Source organism: Xiphias gladius, chromosome 20 (genome assembly GCF_016859285.1).
Source record: "Xiphias gladius isolate SHS-SW01 ecotype Sanya breed wild chromosome 20, ASM1685928v1, whole genome shotgun sequence".
Classification (NCBI taxonomy): domain Eukaryota; kingdom Metazoa; phylum Chordata; class Actinopteri; order Istiophoriformes; family Xiphiidae; genus Xiphias; species Xiphias gladius.
In genome coordinates, this window is record NC_053419.1 from 6,459,457 (window position 1) to 6,481,784 (window position 22,328).

The following is a 22,328-nucleotide window of genomic DNA, read 5'->3' on the forward strand; positions in this document are numbered from 1 at the left end:
ACTGACTCTGCCTTGCTCGCGCTCAGTATCATTCCGAATTCCCCCATTCATAAAGTCAGAAGTCCGAGGAAGCGCGCAGTGTGTGTGTTTGTCTGTGGTTGTACAGAAAGGGAACTTTCATTAATCAGCACCCGAACAAAGGAGAGTACTGTCGAGTATCTGTAGCGGGATCGTGGTGCCTCCAGCTGCACTATGTCGTCCACAGACGGCAGCGAGAGGTCAGCGAGTGGATTTTTCAGAGTCTCGGGCAGAATTTAAGTTAATGTAGTTAATGGAAGGGAAATTTTTATGATCAATAAAGAAAATTGAAGATGTAAATGTTTCATTGTTAAATGGAAAATTCAGGCCATATTTCATGATCAAAGAGAATTAAAGTTTATTAAGTAAAGGTGATACTCAAAAGGGAATTTTAGGTGAATTTGTCAGAATCAAAGAGGGAACATATTTGAAGCCTTTAAGTGAGTTTCTCTGGTGATGGGAGCCAGTACAAGAAGGTAAAATCTGCCAAAAGGTCCACATATCTGTTTTATAAACAGACACAAAAAAAAATCACTGTTCAGATATATTTATGTATCCAGTTTGTGCTGCATTTCTACAAGCTGTGTTAAGTTAGATACTTTCCCTCTAGGAATCTGATGAATTCCTGTTTTGCCAGTCATTTTGAAAGTGCAAGTTTAAAAAAAAAAAAAAAAAAAAGGTTGAACTTGTGTTTTTACAGCAGTTGTCTGAACATGTACGGAGATGATTTTGGTAGCAGGCTGGTTTTTGAATAATCCAGGACCCACATAAATCATAGTGCAGAATGTCTGACCTGGCAGCATTCTCCACCTGACTTCACAAATGTTCCCAGGATATTTTCCATTTGGACAACAACACACCACGTTGCTGGGTTACGTCAAACGCTGGCAGACGTTTTCAGCGCGCCCGAGCTTATTTTGTTCTGATTTCACGAAGCTCTGTCTTCTCAGTCACAAGGCGTCTCTTTCCTTCTGTGGAGTGTTTTAGTTTTTATCTGTGGTTCTGTGGCTTTGTTTACACGTGTTTTTAATAATGAGAGCTTACAGGAGCCATATGATACAACAGATTGATCTGTCTGGCTGTAATAGAGGAATAATCAATATTCCCGGACTCCATTATCAGTAGTCTGTTTCTTTCATGCCAAACAGCCCTCAGCATTAGCACTAATGCTATAAAGATGTTTGTTTATAATTTGCTATAATCAATATTTTTATACTAACAATGGGTCAGATGACAGTGTATGATGCGAAAGGGGTCGCTTGTAATGATGAACCCACGGAGAATTATCCCCTCAATCTGCAGTTCTCCTTAGCTCTGTGGAGCATTTTAGCGTTTTTGAGCTCGTTGTTTTGACTCGTTGTTTTGTTTTGGTTTTACAGCCCACAGCTTTACTGTTGTGGTTCACTCTCACCGCTCTCATCCGTGATGTTTCCAGCTGCAGCAGGCTGCTGTTTTCGGCGAAAGATCTCGGGGGGAAACCCACTGCAGGTGACCTGCCCAGCACCAAACAAGAGAAAAATTAGGAACTAGGTTGTGAACATGGTGGAGGACTTTGCAATTAAAGAGCCGGATATTTCCCACAGAACACCAAAACATAGCTTAAAGGAGAGTGGATGTTGGTTGCCCCGTGTCTGCTGGAGGTGTAAATTAGCAACTGCTTATTAACACCTTAACCATATAAACGTTAAAAGGGGATATAATGTCAGTGTTGTGTTCACAGCTTATTGCTCTGCCCCCAGGTGGTAAAAAAAATTAAATAATTCTGTTATTTCAGTTTCAAGGATTAGAACAGTCCTTCTTCAGCTTTAATCCAACCATGACAATAGCAACAAAACAAACTCAATTGAATGCTGTTTTATTAAAATAACATTATGAAGATGTAAGTTAAGCTGTTGGAGTTAGCTTGATAACCTTTTTTTATTGCTCCCACATAAAACGGATTCATTTATTTCCATTCCACATTTTTTCCTCGAAGTCATACATGCAGGCATCCCCTCCCCCCCACGATGCTTCTACATGCCCCAAGGAAACGCAAGTAAAGGAGGTTGATATTGTGGGTTAAGGACAGTTATGTCCTTAACAGAGAACTCAGTGAAAGATTCATTGTACAAAGTGTTTGAAAACAGTGGCTTCTTACTCTATGCTCACCAAACTGCATCAGCTTCCACGGCATTTACTGTACATTAGCGCGGTTGCGTTTTGTAGTCTGGAATGAAAACATGGCTCTATAGCAACAGTGAACCCATTGAGCTTTGTCCACATCCTGTTTGTGAGGCTGTAAGAGGTTCCCATGATGAAAAGGTCACTGTCATGTTTGGCAATGAGCCAGTACAATCAGACAGACTCACCAACCCCTCACGAGCTCCAAAGCAATTAGGTGATACTGTATAAGTCTGGATTCAAGGCAAGTAATTGTTCTGCTAATTTCCTCAATTTTTCTCGGGTGTTCTGCAGCTGATACTAATGAACTGAACCTTTTTAAGTAAAAAAAACACCTTTTTAGTGGGATTTTTCCAAATGATCTGCCGTTCCCTCACTGAGGAACCCCCAAAACCAGCCCTACTTAAGGGATCAAAAATGAATGTTTCTGAAAAGATAATTTTGTTTTCAGTTTTGGCTTGCATGACTTTGGGTCTATGTGAAAATGTGAGTGTTGACTCGAGAACCGTAGTCTGCTGGCGAACTCCAGTGAGTAATGTGATAATGACAGTCATGATGAGGCACATGATGTAACGGCATATTTCAAAGCAGTTGTTGGGATGAAAACAGGCCAGCAGTGGGCTGGAGCGAAACCAGTCGCTCCACCAGAGCAGTCTGCTCCGCATAGATCGAAGATTACCACATGATCTATTTGCATTAGTTCCATCAGCACTGTCAGAGCATCGCCACACCTTTCAGATGACAACTGCAAAGCATTTTCCAGAACCGGCTGCAGCCAGCTGAAGTCCTCAAGTGTGTGTCTACTTTAAGATTGTCCATGGCATGCATACAATCTATACTGTATGTATCTCATAAGGCTTTATGACATACATACATACATACATACGTCCTGAATTTGTTTTTCTTGTTACTCCACAGCTATAGTAAGAACAGATAAGATAAGATGAGATGGAAGATTGTGGGTAACGTAGGCACCAGATTTTGACAAGGAAGAAGAATAAAAAAGACAATATCTCTGGTTCTGCTGCTTCCATGAGTATGACAATGTTATAGAAATGTAAAGCTCAGTCGGTGGAGTACTTTTAATTAGTCTGTCGATTTTTTTCTGACTGATTATTTAGGTTAGAAAATGTCACAATATATTAAAAAATGGCCGAGTTTAATTAACAATGATACAAGACAGAGTAAAGCAGGAGGTCCTTGTGTGTGAGAAGCAGCAAACCACAAGGTGCATGTGAATGAAACACATAAACACAATAGAAACAGATAGAAGAAACGGACAAAAAGCATGTCACAACAGCAGTTTTCATCATGTACCGAAAAACAAATTCCACCTGCTCCTGGTTGTGCAGCGATTTAAAAAAATGATGTTGTTCTACATCAGCACACTGATCAATGAAACAGGAGTTTTAAAAGCCATCAAGTCAAATTTCAAAGAGCTGAGTCCTGCAGTCCAGAGTTGTATATGTGCTGTATATGTGCTGGTTATATGTGATGCAGGGCGGGGCTCCGACTGGGAGCCTTCGCAGAGCGGCAGTTGTGTTCCGGGCCGGCTCAGACAGAGCACTCTTTGTTAGCCGGGGATGCTGGAGTCCCTGTGACCAGAGCTGCCACTCCCTTTTTGGACCAAGGGCCCGAGCTGCCGGGGTGACTCGAGGGAGGGACAGGGGTTGAGGGGCTCAGGGTGGGAGGCTGTGGAGGTAGTACAGACCCCCTCGCACAGAGAGAAGGCACGGCAGCAGCAGGCATCGATGATTGATTACACGGTCCGCGCTCTGATTGGTCCTCTCTCATGTCTGTTATTACGAAGGCTCATTCATATGAAAAAGACAGAGGTCTGGAGGTGGGCTGCCGTCTTTATTGTTGTACCACTGAATTCTTCCCCTACTTTTGTTAAAGATCGTGGTTATTTACATTTCAATAGCTACTGAAGAACTGCACTATTAAACTGATATGATTATATAGTCAGTGCTGTGGACTTCAGAGAGATATAAAATGAATATCATGTAAAAAAAAAATGAAAAGTCCAAATACAGAAGATGCTTTATTAGTTTCAATTTTTTTCATGTAGAAATTTATTATGAGAGGATGAAAAGAAAAAAAAAAATCCCCTTCCAGCTGTGGTAACCTAAGTCAGAATCGTGGTGTGCGCTTTTAGTCTTTGTTGGTTTACCACCTCCTCTTATTTCACATACATGTATAGCACATGCTGGTTGTTACAGAGACCTTGGGCAGGCAACACCGTAAAAAACCAAGTGAGAGATGCTTCAGTTTGTCCTAGACATGTCCAGTCATTGCTGCTTCACTGCATTTTTCGAAACTTGTAAAGTGCGTTTTACATGCACATTCCGTCTGTAACTGGTAGAACTTGCTTCCTGCCTCCTCTGCTCCTGTGTTTTGGCCCTGCCCTGAATTAACCACTTCTGTGACATGTTATGCGTGAAGCTACCTCCATCGGCATGCTAACTGAGCCTAGCACAAAGACTGGAAATGGGGGGACAGCTAGCCTTGCTCTGTCTTAAGATAGCAGTCGGCCGACCAGCAGCTCTAAAAGGTATCTTGTTTGTTTAATCTATGGAAAAACCAACACAGCTTTTTTACTGCCATTTATGTAGCAAAGCATTAACCAGTAGGTTACTACTACTACTAGGAGGCAGATTCTGTTGTCAGAAGACAGAGCCAGGTTAGCTATTTCCCCCTGTTTCCAGTCTTCGTGCTAATCGAAGTTAACCAGCTCAATATTCCCATTTAACTCTTGACAAGGGAGTGAATGAACGAATTTCCTAAGAGGTCAAACTTTTCCTTTACATTAGAGAAGCTCAAGGTCACGCTTGTCCAGAAAAACAAATCAGCTAAGGTTCCAAACTCTGATGCCTGTTCTGGATTTTTTTTAAGAAGGCCAGGGGTGGATTGCAGGGTCAATCAGATAATGTGGTTGTGTGGGAGCGTGTGTGATTACACACTCTCCACTTCTGCCGTAATACACTCAGACTGTTTTCATTCCAGACTCCTTCTGAGATCAACCGCCATGTTTCTGCAGTATCTCTTTCTTTCTTTCTTTCCTTCTTTCTTTCTTTTTATTTAACTCCTTTCCTCCCCTTCCCTCTCCTCATTCCTCTCTCACTGCATCTTTTTAAATCCCCCTCTTTATCTAATCCCTCCTGACATTATAAACAGAGTCATTGTTAAAACATCCACACATAAACCTGGTACTCATCCAAATATCACGGCTCTTTGTTCTCTGTGTCATTGCCCGCCCCAGTCCATGTATTAGAGTACTGAGTATTAAGAGAGTTTTAAGTGTGAGTGGTGTGTTTATGGGTATCTGTGTGTGCGTGCAGACGAAGAAAGCCAGTATCACTAGAAAGACATTGCTCAGCCATGTGTTCCTTATCAGAATGCATCCTAAAAAGGCCAAGCAGAGAGCGCTGTGTAAATTGGACAGGTTTGGAGTATTTATATTTTGTTGGGAGTGCCAATCCACTCCTTTATGTGACATTTCCCAAAATGTCTTTCATCAAATGCTCTTAATCCAGCATCCAATCAGGCCAAATCGGATACTCGGCTTCATAAGAGTATTTTTATAGGCGTCTATAAAATCCCAGAGCGGTCTGTATGTGCTTAGATCTGCAGCGTCTGGTTCCCACAGCTTTTCTTCAGTTCTCCTAATGAAATACTTAATGCAATTTAATGAGCAGGTACTCATCACCCTTATTGTTTTCCAGAGTGACCGTCTCCTGATCAAAGGAGCGAAGATCGTGAACGATGACCAGTCCTTCTGTGCTGACATCTATATGGAGGATGGAGTCATCAAGTGAGTTTACTAGTTTTTCTTTAAGCTGCTGAGAAGACAGCTGAATAAAAACCCTCCTTTTATCATGTTTACAAAGTCATGATCCGTCCATGTGTTCCTCCTAGGACAATACAAACTTAAAAAATAAAATAGAAGTGTTAATATTGAAAATACAATAGTTTGTCTACAATGACATTACATGCAAACTTAAAACAATGCATCAGTCTGTATCTTCAGCATACTGCAGTGCAGCCCCATAATAGACAATCTATTGAAATTAGAATTTATTTCAGTGTGTAAGTAATTACACAAACAGTCTGGCAAAAAAGACCACAACATATGGAGTTGGACAATGTCACTTCAAGGTCTATCTAGTAGACCTTCTGGCCCTTTCAATTGTATCGCTCAATCTTCCTTAGCAGAATAACTTTCCCCAGTTGTTATGGAAATGGAAATGTCTGAATCGGGAGCCTCACAGATGGAGGGTATTAAACTTCCAAGGGGAAAAAAGGGGCTGGAGCACACTTGATTTGCAGCCTTTAATATGTTGCCCCTTAAAATGGACAAAGAGGGAAGGCAAACACCACACTGTCATCCTAGAATAGGTGTACATTTTTCACTGGATAATTTGTTGAACAGGATTTCAAATCTATTGGATAATGGACCCAAGATTGGGAGCTGCCCGAGCCAGTGTCCAAGTGCCACACCCAATGCACTGTAAAACAACAGAACACGGATATAGTATATCTTAAAGTTTCAAAAATCAAGTGCAAAAAAGAGGAACATGACAAATGTGGTTCTGCAGGCCAACAGGTTCACCTGTGTTAACCCAACATGCCCCTCTTTGGAGAAGTGAGTTGTGAAGACACAGTAGTGTCAAAACGTCGGTCCGTTTGCACCATCACAGGCTGCAAATCAATCGGAGAGATTTCTTTGGTCAGCTGCTGTTTTCAAGTGCAAGAATGAACTTTGAATCTTTTGAACTTTGAATATGCATTTACTTGCAATTAAACACTGCACTAGACATCAGTACACCCCAGTAAAAAAAAGTAGAAGATAATATATAGTAATTATATGAAAAAAAATCTGTAGTTTTCTGAAGCTGCATCTTATTACGCCTACTCTTCTTACAACACACAACCTATTGTACTTTGCATCAAAAGTATCCTCAGACAATAAATTCCTCTCAAATCATATTTGTTGTCTTTAATTTTTGACAGGTTTTAGATACATTCAATGTATAATATTTTAAACTTTGCACATCAATTAATCTACCAAGTATAAAATTAAAGATATAAAAAAGGCTTGAAATGTTTATGTTAATGTCCATAAATACAAATTTATAGCTCAGGGTAATATAATATAAAAGCTCATATCTTTGTTATGTTGGCAATTAATTAAACACTACACAGCCTCTTTGCTTATTGGTTTTTGTATGCAATTTAATTTACTTTATATATTTATATGCTTATATATTATTTTACTTTATATTACACCTGTAAACTCTTCAAAACAGATTTTAATTTTTAGTTTGTGTAACTTACAGTATGTTCATTTTCTTATAGTTTTTTCTTTCATTTATTTTCTGATTGTAAATTAAACCTGGGAAGAAAGCATGACAATAAATTCTAACAAAAACTCATAAAAACAAATTTCTTCATACTTCTACTCCACTGACCTCTCTTTAGGGGTAAATTAACATGAAATACATCTATATTCCTGCTAATATTTTAACTTTTCAAGAGACTACTGATACATTAAAAAAACTGTGAAAACATTTACTAATCAGCTGATTCCTTTTTAAACTTTAAATATCTACTCTTCTCTCTCTTCTTTTTATAATGGATTACATTCTTTTTCTCAGGCAAATTGGGGAAAACCTCATCGTGCCCGGCGGGGTAAAAACCATCGATGCCCACGGCCGCATGTTGATGCCGGGCGGCATCGACGTGCACACGCGTTTCCAGATGCCTGACCGAGGCATGACGTCTGCAGATGATTTCTACCAGGGGACCAAGGCCGCGCTGGCTGGAGGCACCACCATGATCAGTAAGTCACGGACCAGAGGGGTCCTACTGTCGGTGATTATTCATTTCTGAGTCCTTTCCGTTAGAGAATCACAGGCGACCGTTGCGTCTGCAGAGCGTCTTTCCCCACAGTGATCCTTCATTCGCTGTTGGGCTTTAATTGAAAATATCTTAATGAGAACAGGGAGGGTGCCAAGCCTGTTATTACCGAGCAAAATATAAAACCGTCCATCTGGTCTGAGGACTCAGAGCCATGAGGTGCTGACTGCTGTTAAAACTGAGCCAGGAGGTGAATTACTTTCCCTTTCGACACACACATAATGCAGTCTGGTTGCTTTTATTTTAAAAACCCTGCATGGATGCTCTTGTTTCATATATTTTAGGCTTCTTAATATTCTAGGCTATTCTAGGCTAATATTTTAGGCTATTTAATCTTCTCTTGTAGTTCTATTTACATTTGCATGATGTTTAATACAAATCTCAGCCCTGTTTTTTCTTTCTGCTGTTTGCGTATGCGTTATATTCATATTTGCTAAGGTTTCCGAATATGCCGTGACATAGGTGTCACTCTTTGAGTATTAGTTCTGATGAAAAGAGATCACGAAGCTAAATGAAAATTTCCCCCCTAATTGTCACACTGGCCCTCCGTCTGACTCAGCAGCTACACCCTCCTCTCCCTCACAGCTGAACAAACACTCCCCGACTGTCCTGTCTCCTGGTCACCTCAGGCTATATGCTGAACGCTGCAAGACTCAGACAGGTCTGGAGCCGGGACCTAGCGTATGGCAGCCTGTCGGCTGGAATGTCCGTGGAGTGCACATCTCAAGTGGACGGATATGATTGCACCAAAAATGGAAAGTGACAGAGAACCAGATGTCTAATCACAGATGAAAGATCATCTGATCATCACATGTAGTAAAACATGTGGTCACAAGTGTTGAAATGATAAACTGATTTGTCAGTCCGTAAAAAAATCACACAATAAAAGCCCTGGGAAACTGTGAGAGGCACTTAACTGAACTGAACTATTTTCTGTCATTTTACAGACTGAGTGTTTGATCAGTTGTTTCAAAATTACATTTAAAAGATTAATTTAATGAAAATAATTGTTATTTGCACTCGTAATGTGAGCACACATGTGGTCCTGACTGTACTGAAGGACCATTAAATTCAAATGGGTCCTCTGCTTAAGTAGATATGAGCTGTAATATTCAGTCAAATGTGTCTGAAAACTCTGAAAAGTAACATCTACCAGATGTAAGACCTTGAGCCCATATAAATTTGTCTTTGACTGGTGGAAACAATAATAAACAGATGATGTTTGTACTTTGAGCGCAGGCTCTGGTTTAAATAGAGACAGGAGTCCTGTATCTGGTTACTTTCAAGGATCAATACACTACACAAGTAGTCACTTGAGACAAATGTGGAACACACTGGGCTGCCGGGTGTGAATCAGTCTCATTTTGATCCAGACTCAACATCAGTGGATCTGGATAACAGTTAATATCAAATATATGATCATGGCTAAGTCACTGTGTTTGTGTTTGACAATCCATGTGAGTTATTTGTGTGTGTGTGTGTGTGTGTGCGCGCGTGTGTGTGTGCGTGTGTGTGCGTGTGTGTGCGCGTGTCCAGTCGACCATGTGGTACCTGAGCCCGGCATCAGCCTCATATCAGCCTTTGAGCAGTGGCGCGAGTGGGCCGACAGCAAGTCCTGCTGCGACTACTCGCTGCACGTCGACATCACCGAGTGGCACAAGGGCATCCAGGAAGAGATGGAGACACTCGTGAAGGATCACGGTGCGAACACACCCAACGCAAAGTCACGCTTGAATTTCTCAGATTAATATGTTTAATATGTCTGACACATAATTGTTAAAAAATAAAATAATTAAAGCTGCTTTAAATACAACTTTGGTCAGGGCTGCAGCAGATTTATGAAAACGTTCAAAATGAGTTCCCATCAGTCATGTAACCTCTCTGCAGCAAATTGCACACGACACACTTATGTTTAAGGACCTATTTTAACATCAAACAATCTCTTTTTTATCAACAGCAGAGCAAGAGAGAAACAAGACTAAACACCCCACTAGCGGCCTCTAGAGGTTACAATGTTCACTACAACGCACAATACAAAGACAACAAGACGTAGCTGAGTTACACCATACTCCAGTTTTTTCTTTGTGCAATTGTGGCACTGGATGGGAAGCTTCTCGGTTGCAGTCCCACTTTGGGATCTTGTCAATAAGAAGTGGTCTGCAGCTTTAAAACAGGATTTACAGCACACTTATATGACCATGATTCACTCAACTGTCTGTAAATAATTTGATGTGTTTTTCAGTCTGTCTACTTTACAGTCAGGTTGGTCCATAATTGTTAAAAAGTTGCTTTTCACTTCTCGCCTTTTAAATTGACATCTTTTATTTCTTTAGGTGTCAACTCTTTCCTGGTCTACCTGGCCTATAAAGACATTTTCCAGCTTACTGACGCTCAGGTGGGGCTTCTCCTCTTTTTCGTTGTGATTCCATTCTCTCATTCGGTGTGTCATTGAGAAACAGAGGAGACTTCAGGTTTACAACCGCAATTTTAAAAACATTAATGTTATCGTAAAGTTCAAAGCAAAACCAAACACAATATCTTAGATCCCATGGTCCATTTTTAATGAATCTCAATGACAACAACTGCCCTTGTTGAGGTGCAGCTTCTCCTACACTAAATTTAACTGGAATTGTCCTTTAAAATGAAACTTGCTGCTGCACATAAATCTGTACACATTGTAATTTGTCTCATGGTCACCAGTGTTAAATGGGATATGACACTACTGTATTACCGAGAAGCATTGGATTAGCCAATATAAAATCAAAATCATAACATGTTTATTATTCCAGACTGAGAACTCAGCCAGAGGAGTAACAGTGGTAAAACAAAAAAAAGTATAAATATTCACCACATTTATATTTGTACCTGTTTCATCTGGCAACGCACTGTTCAGTGGCATTGAATAATAACTTGAAGCAGCAGAGACAGAGATTGTTAGCCTACAATAAGTCAGACATTATGATATCATAAAAGTCATATGTCAGTCTCGGCTGTGGCTCTTGCTCCGGTCCTACAGTCTGAGTTCCAGTTGCATTCTGTTTGTCTTGGCGAGGTGTCATTTCATACTGGTTATCTTTGTGTTTCGCTTGGGAGACTGAATGGATAATGAAAGCCACATCTCCTTCTAAGTGTCTTTTCTGACTCATGCTTAAAATGGATTTAATCCCACTTGAGAGCTGTTTTGAAACTGATCTGTGTTGGTCTTTGCACCTGTGTGTGGAATGTTTGCAGGCCGGTGCAGCCAGAGTTTATCATTCTCTCTCCCATGTCAAACTTTGATGGCTCTTTCATGCCGCATGTTTGGCAGCCGGGAGGTGATGACTCAACGGGTCAGTTTTCCTTCAGTTTGTGAAACAATCAGTGTGGGAAACGCACATTATGTTTTTATTCTGAACCAATGTTTCATTTCACTACAGTTTTGGAGTCATTGAGGTTATTATTGTTGTCTGCTTGATTTTACATCATTTTTTGGGCTTAACGTCTCAATGTAATTAGAGAATTAGTGTCAATACAGTAGGTCTGTTTGTGTCTGCAGTGTCCATAATTCAATACTGACACTGGAAAAAAGAGCATATTTCTGCCAAAACGATCAGTTGATTACTCAACTGGAGAAATGAAAGAAAATTTTTGGAAAGTTTCGCTGACTGATCAATGGTCTTTAAGGTCCCTTTTCAAGGAAAAATGACATACCTTCTCCGGCTCCAGCTTCTCACATGCGAGGATTTACTTCTTTTCTCTGTTTTATATGATTAATTGATCGTCTTTGGGGTTTGAACTGTTGCTTGCACAAAACAAGCAATTTCACCTAGGCCCTGGGAAATGAAAAGAAAAGATAATAGAGACTTATTATTTAATTAATTTACCTAGTAACGAAAAAAAACAACATATCTGAAAGAGTTGTGAAAAAGAACATGCTAGTTAAAAAGAAATGAGTAGGAAAGTCTGATTAACTCAGCTTGCTGAAGGAATTTTTTTGTTTTTGGATGCAGTTAATAAGATATGGCAGCAATATTTTATCAGTATAGTGATGTGAGAGCATTATGAATGGCACGAGTATACAGCTAAGCTAGTGGCTCTGTGGGGCTGTACATTGAGCTTCACGCTAAGCTCTAACTTCGGTGTGCTAACTTGCTCACAGTGACAACGCTAACATGATCTTAAGATGATATAATGTTAACCATGTTCTCAATCTTAGCTTAGCCTGTTAGAATGCTAACACTTGCTAATAGGCGCTAACCACAGCTGTACAAGTACAGCTGAGGCTGTGTCATTAGCTTTGCAGGTATTTAGTGATAAACTTTTAGTGTTGGACAAATTAAAAATTGTGACCTGATGATGGTGCCACATGAAAAGTTAAGGGATCGCCAAAATGATCACAACTCATTATTAGGGAGACATGGATATCTTTTCTAAATTTCATGCAGTCCATCCAACAGTTGCTGAGACATTTTACTCAGAGCCACAAATGTCAAACTCATGGTAGCACTAGAGGAAAAGTCAAGTGATCACCAAAGTCATGAGGATTCATGGCCTGGGGACCATTAATTTGTGTACGTAATTACATGGCAATTCATCCAGTAGTTTTGAGATATACCGGTGCCATCCCTACAGCCTTGTTGCTAGCATGGCTGAGAATCACATAAGAAGAGAGTTGTTTCTGTTCTGTCAAAAACTGTTGTTTTCACATTGTACTGCAACAACCTCTGCATGGGAATATATATATTTTTTGATAATTAAAAAGCAGTCTACTGTATATACATCCAGCCATGATGTCTGATTCAAAACTTTGGCAAAATGTGTATCAAACACATTATTTGAGTAAGTTTTTTCAATCACATTTTGTTTTTTACCTGTTTGATCAAAGATAGTTTTAATTACCACTCAAGATATTTTTTGTCATGTCATGCTTTCTCATGATATGACCATATTCTGATGTCTATATGCAATCTTGGCTAGACTAAATGTACTGTAGACCTTTCTTTGGTCTCAGTATTCAAGTTTTCATTCGGACAATCTAATGACTTTAAGCGCTTTTGAAAAAAAAAAAAAAAATTGTACATCATTCACACATGTCAGAAATCCAAGAAAAAAAAAACGTATGTGTTTTTTTTCACACTGAAGTTCAGTCATTAGTCACAAGGCTAGAGACATAAGGAGCAGAATCCCAGACTTGTGTTCCTGGTAAAAAAGTTGCATTTCCGCATCCGAGATCATGACTGTGTCCCTTTGCTGCAGGTGTACGAGGTGTTCAGTGTGATCCGCGATCTGGGAGCCATCGCCCAGGTGCACGCTGAGAATGGAGACATTGTAGCCGAGGTACGACACTTCAACCCGTAACGAGCTGAGATCTGGAGATGAATAGACACGTGACTTTCTGCTGGATGTTCCCCCTAAAACTGGCATCAAAAGAGAATATAAAGCCGTAAGCCTTGAGTGTCTCATTGCGCACAAAGGCTGACAGCTTCTCTGTGCTTCATAAAACCCCGTCAAAGCTGTGACACATCATTTCCTCCACAGTCATGATGAAATGTTCAATACTGACCTCTTAATAGCCAACAGATGAATATTCATGGAGGTCATGGCCATGCTTCGTTTTTCACTTCACTGGTCATGAGGAACATGCGTGCACCTGCACATGACTCAACATCTCGCATGTCCATGGTGGTTTGTTTGTGTGTGTTCATCTCTCTTTGTGTGTGCACATGCATGTGTGTATCTAGGAGCAGCGCAGGATCCTGGAGCAGGGGATCACTGGGCCTGAAGGACACGTGCTGAGCCATCCTGAGGAGGTGAGACGGGGTTTCAGACCTGTGCGATACTGTGTACGATGACAAATCAGTTCATCTCTGAGTTGTAGTTTCAAAAATCCTTTTCCCGCAACAAGAGAATGTGACCTTACTTGCAAACAGTGAGAATCAAAATCGATTTTGGAATCAAAACTGAACTGTAAAAATGACACAATGCAATCAAAACTTCTTCGAACTAGCTACGAGCTGTTTCCCCCTGTTTCCAGGTTTTATGCGAATTTAAGCTAAGCTGCTTCCGGTACCTTCCTATTTAGCTACTCAGAGATGAGACTGGTATCAATCTTCTCCCTAACTTTTGACAAGAAAGTCTAAAAGTGTATAACCCAAAATATCAAACTAATATATAAACCTTAGTTTAAGGATAGTTAGGACTTTAAATTGATTTATACCATTAATGTATTTAAAAGAAAACTTGGTCTTTATGCTTTTAGCTACTCTTTATCTTTACTATTATTTATTACTTAACTCTTGTTTTTGTTCTGAACCGAAGTTACAGAGGCACAAACAAAGTAGACATGTAAGTTGTTTTTTTTTTTTGTTTTTTTTTGCCTTGCCTGTCTTTTTTTGACATAAAAAGGGAATATAAAGCCTGTAGTAGAACCTTTTGTACTTCAGTTTGAAGCCATAGCCACAAGTATGAACCAATTCTGTGTCCAATTCTGTGTCAGCAGCTGTTGCAGTGATATGGGAATCCTAAAATGTTTTGCACAGACAGAATCAAGAGACTTATAGTCTTCAAACAATGTCTGATTTGTCAATGTTGTGTGAAGACCGAGTTCGGTACAGACCAAAACACACCTAAAGTAGCGCTACCAAGGCTAAAGCGTCCCACAGGTGGGACAGTGGATTTTAAAATGTTAATTTATCTTATCTATAATATTCAGTAAAGTCTGAGAGACCAGTAGCTGTTATGTAAATAAACAAAACCACTGCCCAAAGTTTTACATCGTCGCATGAAATGTGCAAAAGACAGAGACATTTTGACGTGGGACTGTGAGACACATGTGGTGGTCACTAGTGGGATGAGGAGGAATCGGGGCTTCTCAGTGAGTGAGGTTGAGGAAAAGGAGTCAAACTACTGTTTTCCCGCCACATCTCTCTCCTTCAGGTGGAGGCAGAGGCTGTAAACCGCTCTGTGACTGTGGCCAATCAGACCAACTGCCCCCTGTACGTCACCAAGGTGATGAGCAAAAGCGCTGCTGATGTCATCGCTCAGGCTAGGAAGAAGGGTGAGTCTCTAAAACAGATTATTGTTTGATCCTGTGCTAATTAAATCAGCATTTCCTGCCGGGCTTGTCATTTTTCATATTGTCTCCTTTCCAAAACTAGAAACCACAGACATGACACACACAAAACCGCAGTCTAATCCACTAACACTGACATAAATACTTAATTTTTTGATTTCAACAATTAAATTTAGGGTTTGGAGTAGAAAATGCCTAGTCAGTTGGAATTACTTTCAATGCTCAATTCCAATTAAGTGTATTCATACAGTAGATTTAAACAGAGACAGTAAAACAGACACAATGAAGTACAAACAGTAGTGTATGTCTGTACAGCCCTAGAAACATTCAACAGTCCACATGACTCGCACGTTACAAGCTAGGAGCGTAGTATCTGGTGTTATAGTGGGACTGACCTTTCAGGCACTGTGGTCTACGGAGAGCCAATCACTGCAAGCCTGGGAACAGATGGTTCACACTACTGGAGCAAGAACTGGGCCAAAGCGGCCGCCTACGTCACCTCCCCTCCCCTGAGCCCCGACCAAACCACGCCAGACTATCTCAACTCTCTGCTCTCCTGGTAAGGGGACGATCCAAACATTCAAACTGGAGATACAGTTAAAAACGACAGAATGACAATGCTTGAACTTTGTGTTAGAGTTTTTCTCTAAGCATTACAGTCAACACAGTGTCCTCTCTATTCTCCTTCTACTCCTTGACCTTCTACATAGTGGTGACCTGCAGGTGACAGGAAGTGCACACTGTCCCTTCAACACCGCCCAGCGTGCCGTGGGCAAAGATGACTTCAGCTTGATTCCTGAAGGTGTCAACGGCACTGAGGAGAGGATGTCCATCATCTGGGACAAGTGTGTGGTATGTACTTATACCTCCTTCTTTTTTTAAACAAATGAGGCACAGTGTGAGCTGGGGAGGACAATATGCTTAAAATGTAACTTTATTATCCTGATATATCATAATATAGTAAATTTTATGGGAAATCAATTGAGAAACTGTGTCTGGATAAAATAACCTGGATGCTTTTGTTTTATCCAGCAAATTAAAAACCTCACAAATCGAGGCAACACTAAAGGTTTACAGCCATGCTCGTGGCTGTAGACCTTTAGTGTTGCTGAAGTCACAGGACAAGGCACATTGTCACTGTCAAACATGCACCAAAAGCAAAACACAGACAAGAAGACGGGGAAAAATGTGTGGGTATAAAAACATACATAAGCAAAATCATGTAACACACAATAGTCTACACTTTAAAAGAATGACTTAGTAATTATTCAAGAACATTAATGGCTGAAAGAAGCATATAAAAAGACTGTGACTCCCATACTCCTCTCACTCTAAGTTCTGATTCATTTCAGGTGACAGGAAAGATGGATGAGAACCAGTTTGTGGCAGTGACCAGCACCAACGCCGCCAAGATCTTTAACCTGTACCCCCGCAAGGGTCGTATCGCTGTGGGTTCAGATGCTGATCTGGTGCTGTGGGACCCAGACGTCACGAAGATTATCTCCGCCAAGAGCCACAACTCGGTACACTCTCCACTCATTAGCACATAACCAATAAAATTTACACCTCAATACAAATGGGGCCTCTTGTCGTCAAATGTTAAAGCCACTATGTGTATTATTTTTATGATCGCTGTCCACCACAGGTGTCTCTTTGGTATCACCACTGGGGTTGCTAGAGTGTAGACATTTCAAATTTGACACATCCGGCCCCAGAATACAAAGTAGACACAAGTATGGACAGGGGTGTCACATACAGTACTTTTAGCCATATAGTTTAAACATTGAAGCCATGGAGGTAACTTAACTCTAAATTAAAAGTCAGAGTAAAAACAGTGACCTTTACCTTCCTTTTAGAAATACCAAGTGAGGTACAAACCACAAAATATTCAGTTATGTGATAAAGATTAATAATGATAATTGAGTTAATTTTATGGATGGCAGCCAGAGCAAATGATTTATTAGTCCACTTTTTTGTTGTAAGGGATGACTCGGGTTTTATGGCCGTCTCACTGCTGAACAGGGTGTGGGCCTCACACAGCGTCAAGGGAGTGATGTCATCCTTAAAATCTGCCAGAGGACTGGAACACATCATTTCTGATTGTTAGCAGGCCGATTACTGTGCGTCCTTGTGTGTGTGTGTGTGTGTGTGTGTGTGTGTGTGTGCGTGTAAGAGAGACACAGAGACCATTGCTGCATATGTTCTTCCAATCCCGTCGTGTTCTTTGGTTTCTTTTTATTCCACTTGGTCAGAAAATGACGGACTAATGTTCATGGGAGAAATTGCTCATTTGGAGTGTTTATGCATGAAACTCTGTGTGTGTGTGTGCGTGTGTGTGTGTGTGTGTGTGTGTGTGTGTGTGTGTGTGTGTGTGTGTGTGTGTGTGTGTGTGTGTGTGTGTGTGTGTGTGTGTGTGTGTGTGTGTGTGTGTGTCACAGGATAGCCCGGCCTACTGGTGATCTCATTTCAGGCTTTCAGAGTCCACCAGATTGCCATGACCTCAGCTTTAGCTCCAGTAGCTTTTAGGAGAGTGCAGTCATACTGTACAGCTTCCACATTGGTCACACAGCAACCTCTCCACCCTCCCGGTCAACACACGCACACCAAAACAACTAAAATTACCCCACTTCTTCTACTTCTTCTTTCTCTGCCCTGAGAATTGAAGCCTCTGTGCCACATCCGTTATTTTTCCTCCCAACGATTAGCTTTGCTTTCTTTATTAGCATTAGAAGTCGGAGGGAACACTTTTAACTCCGTGTGAGTTAAATCACATAAGCTCCTTTCACAAGTGCACTTTAATCCATAAAGTTTCTGGCAATTTTACATGGTGGCATCATGTGTGAACACAAACCACAGTCCGTCAACATTGCTATGGCAATTTTTCAGATAAAGACTAAGTGAGATTTTCATAAATCAGTTGCAGCATGTGCTACAGAGAGGTTACGTCATCCTTCTGATAGGGAAAAATCAACTGGGGAAGATGAATCATTGTATCTCCGATTTTCAATGTATTTCTCTGTAATTATGGATTGTGTCGACTTTGGTGTTATGAGGCACAAGGAGCTGTAATAAAACATGGCAGGAGCGCAGCTGTCGGCTGTACGACAAGATCTTCAACCCGCCTCCAATCTAAAAACACAAACTAAAAATCCCCACAGTTCTATCTTTAAAACATATCATATCTGCAGCACCATGTGATGGATAATGTTGTGAGATCTTCAGTGCATAAAAGCCAAAAGAGTAAAAAATAACTGTATAACTGATATATACTAGAGCCTAGTTTAAAAAATCCATCATTTAGCAATTATTCAATGCTGTTGCCACCCATGGTGATCATATAACAAACAAATAAATAAAACAAATAACTATGACCTTACACAGATAGCTAATCTCCCCAGTAATGAATGGGTGGGAGTCAGTCCCCTTATCAGCTGCAATTACAGAGTGATGATAGGTCACTCGTAATGACCAAACATGAGCATTACAATATTTAAGAACTATGTTTTTTTTTAATATGCATTTGTGGATGTTGCACACTTTGTACTTAACTGTCCTTTTCATCTACTCTGACATAATTGTTCTCCTCACAGACTGTGGAGTACAACATCTTTGAAGGCACTGAGGTGCGTGGCGGGTCTCTGGTGGTGATCAGCCAGGGCAAGATCGTTTTGGAGGACGGGAACCTCCACACCACTGAGGGCTCGGGACGCTATGTGGCCCGTAAACCTTTCCCTGACTATGTCTACAAGAGGATAAAGGCTCGCAGTAGGGTACAATACTGTTTTTTTTCTTCCTCCTAGTATCTGTGTTTAGAGCTTTTTGAATGATACTGATACTGACCATCCATTCAGCAGCTACTTGTCAACTTTTTACAAATCGCGTCTAGCGAGGTTGTGGTTGTTGGAGGAAGGAGCATTTTGTCCATCCTTTTTTTAGGACTGTTAAAGATCAGAATTTCCATTCTTGAAAGACCATATTTACATAAATGTTGCTCTGTACACCAAGCAATTTATATAATGATTCACGATTGTTTTCTGGCAAGCTGGAGGGATGAAGCAGCTTTTTGGGACTGGCTGTAAATGAGTATGCGTCCTTCTTGGAATAGATGGATGGAATATTTCCGTGTTAGTTTTCAATGCCATGACTCTTGTGTCTTGTTTCCCAAAATACAGCTGGCTGAGCTGAGGGGTGTACCAAGAGGACTGTATGACGGTCCAGTCTGTGAGGTGTCAGTCACCCCTAAAACCATGACTCCTGCCTCCTCTGCCAAGACCTCACCGGCCAAGCAGCCCAACCAGCCCGTCCGCAACCTGCACCAGTCTGGATTCAGTCTATCTGGTCAGTGACACATTAAAGGAATGGTTCAGTTCTGGGCGGGATTTTACTTTTTCTTTCTCTATGCCCTGAGTCAAACAACTCACTGAGGCCTATTAATTTCTCTGCGTGCTGTGTGAAAGTCGGGCTTAAAACTAAGCTTTTTATTGATGTTATTTAATTAAATAGTTTATGGAATCAAGTAGGTTAGCACGTCCACTCAAAAATAGAGAAATACACCTTTACATACCAATAGATACATGGCTGATAAATTACAGATTGTAATTTTTGCATTTGTAAAGTTGCAACAGGATCGAATAACAAACCTACATTTTATTTTGTTCAGAGTAGTTTTAAGGAAAAATGAATCAGTAATTGTTAGGATTTGTCTGTTAATACCACTCTTACAAGTACAAGGCATGAAGCCCTCAGCAGTGGAGGTGAATTTCTCTATTCTCTAGTGGTGCTGTTGATGTTATAACTTGAGCTAAGCAATGCTAAGTTTACAGTGCAGCACATCGTCAAACTGCAAGCAGATACATAAAGAGCAACGTTCATGTAATTTATCAAATGGCCTGGCCACACCAGCATTTATGACCAAAATTTTACACCAAATTGAATCAATTTGAACAGAGTCTCCAGGAACAAATGGATTCTTTCATGGCATACTAGCAAGAAATCCATGCAGAGTTCAACTTAGGTGAACTTTGACATGTGAATTCAATACTCGCAGACCATGGACATATTATAAGTGGACACTGTAATCCAAGATGACACCTATTCATTCCAATGAAAGCTGCTCACCCAGTGCATACTGCAAAAAAACAACATCAACAAAACTAAAACAAATATGCTTTTCAAGGCTCTGAAGATAATTTTGGGGATAATTTTGTTGCAGTACCAGAGTTTGCCACTGGGAAAACTCGGCAGCAAGACTGACTCCTCATGCAGTATCTGGGAGGGTCACTTCAACAGCAGGGATAGCCAAGCTAGCATTACTGCTAGCGATGTTGTTTTATGTGTTTTAGTTTAAATGTTACAGTTCCAATAGGAATTGATGAATGAAAATGATGTGTACAACAATGGCACTGAGGACTAAAAAATCAGTTTCATGGCCAGGTATGGCCTGTTTCCTCAGTATTTCATGAGAAAATAAGAAGATAAAAGGTCCGGAGTTGAATCCAAGTGTTGAATTTGCATTTGGTAGCTATTCATGGGAACTCTCAATATGCTGCTCCAAAGAGGTGTTGATGCAAATGAAGGAGGCCATCATTAGGCTGAAAAAACAAAACAAACCTAGTAGACGGATGGCAGAAATTTCAGGAGTGGCCAAATCAACAATTTGGTTGCAGCTTATCTTAGCAACACCAAAAAGCCTGGAAAACCACAGAAGACAACTAAAAGTGGATGATCGCAGAATTCTTTCCTTGGTGAAGAAAAACACCTTGACAACATCTAGCCAGGTCACGAACACTCTCCAGGAGTCAGGCCTATCACTGTCAAAGTCTACAATCAAGAGATGCCTTCATGAATGTAAATACAGAGGGTTTACCACAAGGTGCAAACCACTGGTAAAACTCAAGAACAGAGGTGCCATATTAGACTTTGCCAGAAAACATCTAAAAAAGCCTGCCCAGTTCTGAAACAAGACTCTTTAGACAGATGAAACCAAGAATAACTTCACAGTACAGATGGATAATGACCCAAAACATTATGTGAAAGCAACCCAGTAGCTTCTCAAGGCAAAGAAATGGAATGGTTTTCAATGGTCACCTGACCTCTGCCCAACTGAGCATGCTATTCTCTTCCTGAAAACAAAATTGTGGGCAGAAAGACCCACAAACAAGCAGCAACTGAAGGCAGCTGCAGTAAAGGCCTGGCAAAGCATCTCAAGGGAGGAAACTCAGCATTCGGTGATGTCCATGGGTGACTTCAGGCAGTCATTGACTGCAAAGGATTTTCATCCAAAAATTAAAAATAATCCATATAAATTATAATTATGTTGATTTGTCCAATTACTTTTGTGCCTCTGAAAATGAGGAACTATGTATAAAAATGGCTGTAATTCCTAAACAGTGAATGCAATATTTTTGTTAAACCCCTTGAATTAAAGCCGAAGGTCTTCACTTCAATCGCTTCGTGATGGCTTTGTTTCAAATCCATTGTGGTAGTGTACAGAGGCAAAATTGTAAAAATTGTGTCACTGTCCAAATGTATGTACCGACTGTATATCTTACCTGATATTTCTAGAGTCATATATTCAGCCCTATATTATAGAATTTTAGGGAAAATTCCTTGATAATACAACTGCAATACAGAAACAGAAAATAACTAAATGGGTTTGTCAAATTCTGAATAAATATTCATGAAGTGTATTTTTTCCTATTTTGGAGAGAGGTTAGCTTGCATACAAGTCTTTTAGTTTGTTTCTCTTATGATAATTTTTACATTTGATTGTTTTTTTTGTATCAATTTACATTCAAACCTCAGTGATAAGGTGGTGCAAAACTAAATAGAGGCAGGTTACTGCTTTACTGCGTTTCTCCCTTTGCTTTTTTCTTTTTTTTTACTAATTTTTCCAGGACAGTTGTGATATGCACTTCATCACTGAGTAAAGTACAAGTAGATAATCTAGCAGGGATTGCCAAAATTAGCCGTCGTCTTTCACCTGACCCTTGCCTTGTGGGGAGTTGTGGTTTTCCCACAGCATCCAGCTGCATCCATAATATCAAGAGAATTGACTTTTTAAAGTGGATGAGCTCCACAATAGAGGAAGATATTGTTTTAGCTAATGGTGTTTCAAGCCCTATTGTACCTTTCAGTTAAAAATTGTCCAAAAGTTCTGTGGTGAGGTCATGATACACTG

At 40.3% G+C, this 22,328-nt stretch overlaps 1 protein-coding gene across 2 annotated transcripts in view; it reads left to right on the forward strand.

Moving 5' to 3' along the window:
• Positions 1–22,328, forward strand: part of dpysl2b (dihydropyrimidinase like 2b) — a 30,899-nt gene that overhangs the window by 4,189 nt on the left and 4,382 nt on the right. For both annotated transcript variants that reach the window (XM_040156913.1, XM_040156912.1), the window contains exons 2-13: positions 5,904–5,992; positions 7,836–8,020; positions 9,634–9,798; positions 10,431–10,492; positions 13,333–13,413; positions 13,818–13,886; positions 15,013–15,133; positions 15,551–15,707; positions 15,859–16,000; positions 16,501–16,671; positions 18,739–18,918; positions 19,321–19,486. In XM_040156913.1, the coding sequence (XP_040012847.1) occupies positions 5,904–5,992; positions 7,836–8,020; positions 9,634–9,798; positions 10,431–10,492; positions 13,333–13,413; positions 13,818–13,886; positions 15,013–15,133; positions 15,551–15,707; positions 15,859–16,000; positions 16,501–16,671; positions 18,739–18,918; positions 19,321–19,486 (1,588 nt within the window). The remainder of the gene's footprint in view (positions 1–5,903; positions 5,993–7,835; positions 8,021–9,633; positions 9,799–10,430; positions 10,493–13,332; positions 13,414–13,817; positions 13,887–15,012; positions 15,134–15,550; positions 15,708–15,858; positions 16,001–16,500; positions 16,672–18,738; positions 18,919–19,320; positions 19,487–22,328) is intronic.